The 8,272-nt window shown below is 41.8% G+C and overlaps 2 protein-coding genes across 3 annotated transcripts in view; one reads left to right on the forward strand and one right to left on the reverse strand.

Moving 5' to 3' along the window:
- The window catches only part of ifngr1 (interferon gamma receptor 1), a 136,702-nt gene that overhangs the window by 87,280 nt on the left and 41,150 nt on the right, over positions 1 to 8,272 (reverse strand). The gene's annotated exons all lie outside the window — the stretch shown is intronic.
- taf5l (TAF5-like RNA polymerase II, p300/CBP-associated factor (PCAF)-associated factor) lies at positions 11 to 5,418 on the forward strand. Of its 2 annotated transcripts, none has more exons than XM_085164150.1 (5): positions 11 to 79; positions 1,148 to 1,289; positions 1,823 to 1,927; positions 2,493 to 3,253; positions 4,469 to 5,418. In XM_085164150.1, exons 2-5 carry the CDS (start codon positions 1,151 to 1,153, stop codon positions 5,264 to 5,266), a joined length of 1,803 nt encoding a protein of 600 aa, XP_085020276.1. In that variant the 5' UTR covers positions 11 to 79; positions 1,148 to 1,150; the 3' UTR covers positions 5,267 to 5,418. The 2 variants fall into 2 exon arrangements, with proteins under 2 accessions (XP_085020276.1, XP_085020275.1); XM_085164149.1 differs by lacking the exon at positions 11 to 79 and adding an exon at positions 335 to 675.

Below are 8,272 nucleotides of genomic sequence, written 5' to 3' on the forward strand. Positions count from 1 at the left end.
TTTGTAAAACTTTATTTACAACTCGAACACGAGATTTTACAACTGCAACACTTTCACAGAGGAAAGTCTTATTGTGTGGGTAAGTCAGTCAGACTATATGAAAAAAAAACCCCACACACTTTTCCATGTAGGCCGCATTCATCCAATTAAAATTAAAAATTTAAATTACTCCGCTCTGCTGATTCTACGTTTTTAAGGGGCTTAAAAAGTAAGTTAAGTACGCTAAATACTTAACACACTGTTAACACAAATTTATGCCATCAAGATGACATCAGATCTTTAGGAGACTCCAAACTATTCAGTGCATCTCATCATAGTAGCTGACTTTTATCAACTACAAAAATTATATTATATCAACCTAATAACTGTGTTCTAAGACTTTTTTTCTTCTCAGGAAATCTGTTATCTATAGATTTAGCCTTGAGCTTGAAACTAACGGGAGCCAGGCGAAAGCAGTAGATTAACGACACCTAGAATTGCTGATTAAAGATGAGAGCGGCCAGCTAGCTTAGCTGCTTTAGCTAGCATGATTTGATGGAGTCTGACAGGGTTGGATAACCACGATGGAGCGGCAGCGAACGACGTTGATATAGTAGTTATAGCCAGATACAGTGATGCGTTAAAAGCGGTCAGTTTGGACACAGTAACTGAAGGCGGACAGCAACACGTTATGCAGTAAGTAGCAATGTCCAAATAATGATGGTACGGCATTAATCCCGCTAAAAGTTTATCGGCCAGGCCCACTTCTAGCATTAGGAAGTTAGCCAGTTAGCTTGGTGTAAGCATCCTCCTCTACTATCGAAACTTGACAGCTTTACACTGCATGCCTAGTTCTTTGCTGACTTTCAGGTTAGTTGGCATGTATCTTTATTGTGCTAGCTGGGCCCGTTGTAATGCTTGTAACGTAAACACGCCAGCGTTGCTTTGCTATGTAATTAGCTACTAGGTGATGCTGTGCTCAAGAGGTTTAATTTGACCATGGAGGTGATGAATGAGAATTTTTAGTAGTCACAAACATGTCTCGTATTTTGTAGTCCGTTGTGAGCACGAAAACAGTTACTATATGCTTCCGACTTGTTGGGTGGATGAGCGAGAGAAGGTGCTGTGAAAAGTGCCAGGTGTCTGACACTGTAGCTTGTGCTCTAAGGTCATGAAGCGGATTCGCACTGAGCAGATCCAGTATGCCGTGGCTCAGTACCTGAAGAGGAGGCAGTATGTGGACACTGACGGCTCCCTGAAAGGAGCCAAGCTCTACCAGTCCCCCGAAGAAATGGCTGCAAGTCTCACGGGTAAGATGATGATGATGATGATTCCAGCCTAATCAATAGATCGCACAGCCATATAGTTATGAGAAAAGACTGATCACACGAAAACACTACACATACACCACAGGATTGGCTTCACTGCAAAGATTAGCAGTGAAGCCAATCCATGTTGCCTCAGTGCAACATGGATTTGGTTTTGGGCTTGAACCTTGTAGAGCCTAGAGCAGTGGAGTTTCCATGCTCTCCATGGGTCTGCTTGGGTTTAATTCCACAGTGCAGAGACATGTGTTAGGTAACTGGTGATTGTGAGATTGTGTTTTTTGTCTTGGTTTGTTTGTTTTGTTTTAACCTTTGTTAAACTCGTGACCTTTCTAAGGTGTACCATAAGACAGCTGGGATAGGTTCCAGCTCACCTGTGTCCCTAGGATAATTGGTTAAGATAAATAATCTATTTTCATAATGCAGTGTAATGTATTCGACCGTTTGACTGGCAATATTCTATGTAATTAACAGTTTTCCTGGTTTCTTCTTTATCTTCTTTCTCTATGTCTGAGCAGTGCAGACGGAGTCAGGATGTTCCAATGTCGTTTCTGCTGCGCCATGCCAGTATGACCCACAGCAGTATGAGATTCAGTATTCCAAGCTCCGCGCCTTCCTGTCAGGTATGAGCTCTACATCACTGAGTGGATGAGTCTAGACCTGCACATCTATAATTGTAGTTGTTCCCAAAGTTTATGCCTCGGCTCCACTTCTTTAGGTAGTGGTAAAGCTGCATCCTAAACAGCAGAAAGAGACAAAGGTTGTGGACGACTGAGGCTTCTTTATGAAAGACGACATATTGCTGCAGTTTTAAATATTTTTATTTTCTCTGACAATTGTGCTTTTGTATTATTGACCATCCAGGGCTGATATTTTTTCATTTTGTCAACATTTCTTAATCTGTTTTTGTGCGAGTCCACATTGTTTTGTCCTGACTGTTAAGAGAGAAACATGGATTACAAACTTTGGGTTTAACATTTGTCTTTCATACATTTATGTTCGTATTTATTTATTTATTCATTTACATTTTTTGAAAGGGCATGAATAACAAAATGGATTATTATTGGCTTGTATACAAACAGCTCCACGTGGATATGGAGAATGAGATGATGGGACTGTGTTACGATATTGTTAACCTTTGTTATTGATTACAAAAGCCTAAAAAATATACTTTTTTCTACTAAATAGAAGCAGACATATCCTGGGCAAAAGAGGTGAGCAGTGTCCTCTATCCGCTCTTCGTCTACCTCCACCTGGACATGGTGCGCTTTGGACTGAAGGGGGCTGTGGATGGTTTTTACAGTCGTTTTCATGGCGCCTTTCTTCAGGACAGTGAGCAGCGTACCATCATAGAGCAGCTCCGCCATGTCCTCAGTGCACAAGACATTGTGACCAACCCCAAGCTGAATGCTTTCTTAGAGCACAAATATGTGGTTCACCTGACGGAGCCAGCCTACAGCTACCTGCTGCGTTACCTGCAGAGTGAGGACAACAGCGCCCTCTGTAGGATCCTCAGTACACACCTGCAGCTGGAGGTCAGTGCCTCGAGGCGGACAGACTACCAGCTCTATGGAGCTGCTGGCGGGTCGACAGCTGCTCCAAACTCCACCTCCTCCTGGGCCGGAGTGGATGGAACAGAGAGTGGTGATGGGGTGGAGGTCCCAGCAGGGATCCCACAGAATGAGGCAGCCCTCGAGGCTCTGCAGGACTGCGTCAAGAAAGTCCGTGAGGGACCACCGTCACTCACCACTGTCTGTTTTTACGCCTTCCACCACACGGAGCAGATGCTGAACACTGCTGAGGTCTCGGCTGACAGTCGGTTGCTGGCCGGTGGTTTTGACACCTCCACGGTAAAGCTGTGGAGCCTCCGTGCCAGAAAGCTCAAGGCCAGACCCCATCAGGCTGATGTGTCACACATCCACCTGGCATGTGACGTACTGGAGGAGGAAGTAAGTAGACATTGTTATGAGAAGTCTTCACCTTAATTGTTTCCATATTTGCATTTGTTTCTTTTGGTGTACAAAATCTGAGAAAATAATCCTGAGGACAAGACAAAGGTTGTCATGAGAACAGACACAGTGGTGAAGTCTTGTTTATAGTGGTGATGGACAGGCTATGATGTTTGCAGATGACATTATGATCTGTAGTGAGAGTAGGGTGCAGATGGAAGAGTTGCAAATACAAATGACTTGTATGTGAACGAGAGGAAGATGTTGGAAAGTTGCAGGCACAAGGAGTGGACGTTGACATGAGTGCATGAGTTTAAATATCTGAGGGCAACCTTCCAAAGCAACAGACACGAGAGGTGAAGAAAAGAGTGGAGGCAGGGTGGAGCAGGTAGAGAGGTATGTCAAAGGTGTGTAAGGGACGGCTGATAAGATGTAGTGAGCAGAGCTGAACCAATTGCAATTTGCTCAGTTAAAATGTGTAACCTGCTCTTATTGATTTTCTTTCTATGAACCATAAATTACAGCAGATACAACTTAGTTTGTCTTCAATGCAAATACTTAAAAAATATTATAACAGAAGAAATTATTGCCCCAAATATTATTCTCCAAAGCTGATAGTTAGATCTTCTTTCACTGAAACATCTGAAGAGCTTTGCTACTGGAAAGAGGTAGAAATGATAAAATGAGTTTTAACTTGCCAAACAAAAGGAGGAGCAACAGCTTTATATAGTTTATTTTTCAGTAAATTTATAAATTCATTAGACAACAGGGACCTTTTTTTTTCTTTCTTTTTTTAACTGAACTCATAACTGCTTTGAATTTGTTTTGTTTTTTTTCCTTTGCTTGCACATACCAAGGCTGCTAGCTTATGGTGGCCTCTAAGCACTGGATAGCTTTAACTTTAGCCACTTCAGCTCCTTTTAAAATGTCCACGTTTATCTGGGCGATGATGTCACTGTCTGATTAGGTTTGTTTTTAGAAACATTGTTGTGGTGGGGTGCACTGAAAATCATCCAATTCCGATCTCTAGCAATGAGATGGGTCTCATTTGTAGATGGTGGCTCTGATTTAAAAAGACCTGCAGAGTTAAAGATTAAATTATTTAGCAAATTTAGATCTTTAATGTAAAAATAAATGACGTACATTATTTTTAGATTAAGCTGCAGAGGAACAAAATCAAGTATAATTATGTAATCTTTCATCATTTCTTCCAAGGTAGATGAAGAGGACAGCTCAGGCAGTGAGATCAAGACGCTGCGAGGTCACAGTGGCCCAGTATTTCGTACCGCCTTCCTCACAGACAGCTCCGGCTTGCTCTCGTGCTCTGAGGACACAACCATCCGCTACTGGGACCTGGGCAGCTTCACCAACACGGTGCTCTACCAGGGGCACGTCTACCCAGTATGGGATGTGGACGTCAGCCCCTGCAGCCTTTACTTTGCCAGTTGCTCTCATGATCGCACCGCCCGTCTCTGGACGTTCTCCCGGACATACCCACTGAGGCTCTATGCAGGGCATCTTTCTGATGTCGACTGTGTGAAATTCCACCCGAACTCCAACTATTTAGCCACCGGTTCCACAGACAAGACTGTGCGACTCTGGAGCACCCAGCAGGGGGCGTCTGTTCGCCTTTTCACGGGCCACCGTGGCCCTGTGCTGTCACTCGCTTTCTCACCGAATGGCAAGTACTTGGCGTCCGCTGGTGAAGACCAGCGGGTGAAGCTGTGGGATTTGGCATCTGGGACTTTATTCAAAGACCTAAGAGGACACACAGATAGTGTCACCAGCCTGTCCTTCAGTCCGGACAGCAGCCTAGTGGCATCTTCATCTATGGACAACTCGGTGCGGGTGTGGGACATCCGCAACTCACACGGTGGGACGTCAGCTGACAGCTCGTCCAGCGAATTGGTGGGAATGTACACTGGAAACACCAGCAACGTGCTGAATGTCCAGTTTATGGCCTGCAACTTGCTGCTGGTGACGGGAACTGCACAAGAGAAAGCGGAGCAGTAGATGTAGCCGTCACATCTGCTGCTCTTTTGGGCGAGAGCTGAATGTTTCCCTGTGTCTGAAACTCAGGAGCTCGATCCTGAGATACATGTTTTTGTTTTCTTTCCTTCAAATTTCATTCTTCATGAACTGGCTTTTTTTTTTTTTTTTTTTTTTTTTTTTAAAATAAAGAAATAAATTACCAAAGTGAATTCATGATATGTCAATATTGAAGAATCTCTCAGTTTCTTGTTTAACTGATGGTCGAAAAATTGTGAAGTTCTGTTTTTCTGTTGTGATGTAAATTCAGGAAATATTGTTACTGTTGGAATGACTGACACTATCAGGCAGCTTTATCCCAAAAGAAAACTTTAATATTTCAAACCTGAGACGTGTACAATAAAGAGCGTTCAACATTGCCGGGCTTTCTGTGGGTTAGGCAGCGAGACAAAGCCTAAACCCAAACCCCATCTGTCACAATTCTTTATCAGCTTTCACTGCTAATTCAAGCTCTGCTTCTGGTGTTTGACGTGTATTTTGACTCTTCACACAATGAACCAAATGCTACCTTCTTTAGTCAGAAGGAATCGGGCAGATATTATTTATTTGTAAATAATATACAAAGCAAAATGCTGTTACTGCAAATAAGAAGAAGAAAACCACTCTGTGTGGTCTCAGCGCAGCCGTGCATTTGCAGAGTACGACAACTTCTCATTGTTACATTTTAATCCAGATTAATTTAATTTTTTAAGAAGAGCATTCAGGTCTGATGGTGATGTGGAAACTGCTGAAGATCTTTGACAAAATGAAATGCAGTGACTGAATACTCTGACAACCAGAAATGAAAATGAATTATGTGTTAAAATTAATGTAAATGAGGACCAAACAAAAGTATATATATATATATATATCCACATTTACTTTATCACTAATTGAATGCATGTTACTTCACATGGCCATTTGGCACAGATTCCTTACACTCATCATAGCGTACCTTTGTTCAGTAAAATGGATTTCAGTCATCGTCATCAGAAGAGCACTGAATAGAACCACCTCCTGCCAAGTTTGTCTTCAGTGCAGTAACTGTATCAGTGTCTTTGAAGGTATTAAAGTGTTTTTTACACGAGCATGCACTTAGTATATAGAGTCTGGTATACTGAGGTGCATACATGGGACCAAAATAAGTTAGGGTAGCCGGCTATAAAGCGCTTTGCACCATAGGTGACGGTGAAATTTATTTGCACATGCTCACAGAGTGTAGGTCTTTTCAGCCACACCCACTTCTGAACCAACTCCATGTTGCATTGTGGCAGAGCAGGAAATAAGTTGACACGGCCGCTCTTACTGGCAGATTGACACTGAAGGCTGGTGATGGTAGTTTTGTCTTAATTCAGAAAGTTTAATGTCCACAGTAATTGTGGTATTTTTTTTTTTAAAGGAAACTAACCCGTGTTCATGTCCTCTCACAACTGTCTCATTACCTGATTTAGGAAGACGAGAAGTCTGCTGATTTATTTGTGTTGATGTGCTCAATATTGACAAAATCAACGTTACAAAGATAATGTTGCTCGGTGTGTTTTAACATGTAGGTAGATGCTTCCAGTAAATAACTATCAGGCCTCCTGCTAATAAATTACTTTCCTAACTAATCTAGGTCTGTCTACACCGAGGGCAACTATTGCTTCTCAGATGTATTAGGTTAAAGACATTTGATGTCACCATCCTGAAACCAGTCAACATAATCACCTAATATTGCTCCTTGTTGGCTGCAGAGACTGGACTGAAAACACACACACATGATTGTGGGCTGTTAAGGGTCGTCTCCAGCACAGCACATCGTTTTGATCTGTTTGGCTCACACGTCCATCACTGGTTGGTAGCTATGTTGCTGGAATAACTGTTATATTTGTTTTTGTTTTCAGTTTTCAGTTGTGAAATGAGATCTGGAACTGATATCATGTTTGGCTTTTGGAATGCTGGTAGACATTTATAAATCCTATCAAGTTTAAAAATTGTTACGTTTTAAAGGTTCTTCAGGGCGAAGCAAGTTATTGTGAATTAACAGCAGCGTGATTTTTTCTTGTTCTACAGCAGCAGGTCGTGTCTGAGTGCCCGCTGTAGCTGTGGGTGTAAAAACTCTCATTTCTAAGTATTGAAGGCTGTTTTTTTGGTTTGTTTATTTTTGGAAAAAAAAAATCTAACTGTGCAATTCATAAAAAATGTAAATAGACATTATTTTTGTAAGTTTTGGGGGCCTTCCTGGTAACACACATATGCCTGTGTTATTTCATATAAAGTCTGGTTAGGGTTTGATGTGTTATTCATAAATCCAGCCTGGAACTTTTCTTTTGGTGGTCACCAAGCTTTCTGTTTCCTTTTGTAGTCCAAAACAAGAAATAACAATTTCTTTTTAACGATGTCAGATTTCATTCCTTTTTTGTTGTATCATGTTGACGAAGTAATACGTCATATAAGAATCCAACCATAATCCTCAGCTTTCTGAGTACTTAAGCACATATTATACTTTATTATAAAAACCTCAGAATTCCAGTTCAATTAGCGTCATCCCAGTCATCCTTGATCACCTGACAACTGACATTTATAAAGTGCTGATCCTTTCTATTTTACTGGCTGCGTTAATAGCTGTATTTAAACATTTCACATGTTTCTGTATCGGTGCGAAGGCTGCACACTACGATAGAAATGCTCATTTTATTTGTATAGCACATTTTAAAATGCTCCATGCTTCATTTAGGAGAAATCCACATAACAAAAACAAGTGAATGCACATATCTCACACATATCCACATGCACATACAAACGTGCATCTACACCAGGGGTGGCCAACTCCAGGCCTCGAGAGCTGCTGTCCTGCAGGTTTTAGATCTCACCCTGGTTCAACACATCTGGAGAATTTCAAGAAATGTTGAGGAGCTAATTTAGCCATTTAAATCAGCTGTGATGGATCAAGGACACATCTAAAAGCTGCAGGGACACCGGCCCTCGAGGCCTGGAGTTGGCCACCCCTGA

The sequence above is a fragment of the Neolamprologus multifasciatus genome, chromosome 6 (assembly GCF_963576455.1).
Source record: "Neolamprologus multifasciatus chromosome 6, fNeoMul1.2, whole genome shotgun sequence".
NCBI lineage: Eukaryota > Metazoa > Chordata > Actinopteri > Cichliformes > Cichlidae > Neolamprologus > Neolamprologus multifasciatus.

Bases quoted from the DNA above. Each gene is read 5' to 3' on its own strand.
- taf5l (XM_085164150.1), top strand. From the start codon at position 1,151: ATGAAGCGGATTCGCACTGAGCAGATCCAGTATGCCGTGGCTCAGTAC. The intron at 1,290-1,822 runs GTAAGATGATGA...ATGTCTGAGCAG, and splicing joins AATGGCTGCAAGTCTCACGG to TGCAGACGGAGTCAGGATGT. The intron at 1,928-2,492 runs GTATGAGCTCTA...TCTACTAAATAG, and splicing joins GCTCCGCGCCTTCCTGTCAG to AAGCAGACATATCCTGGGCA.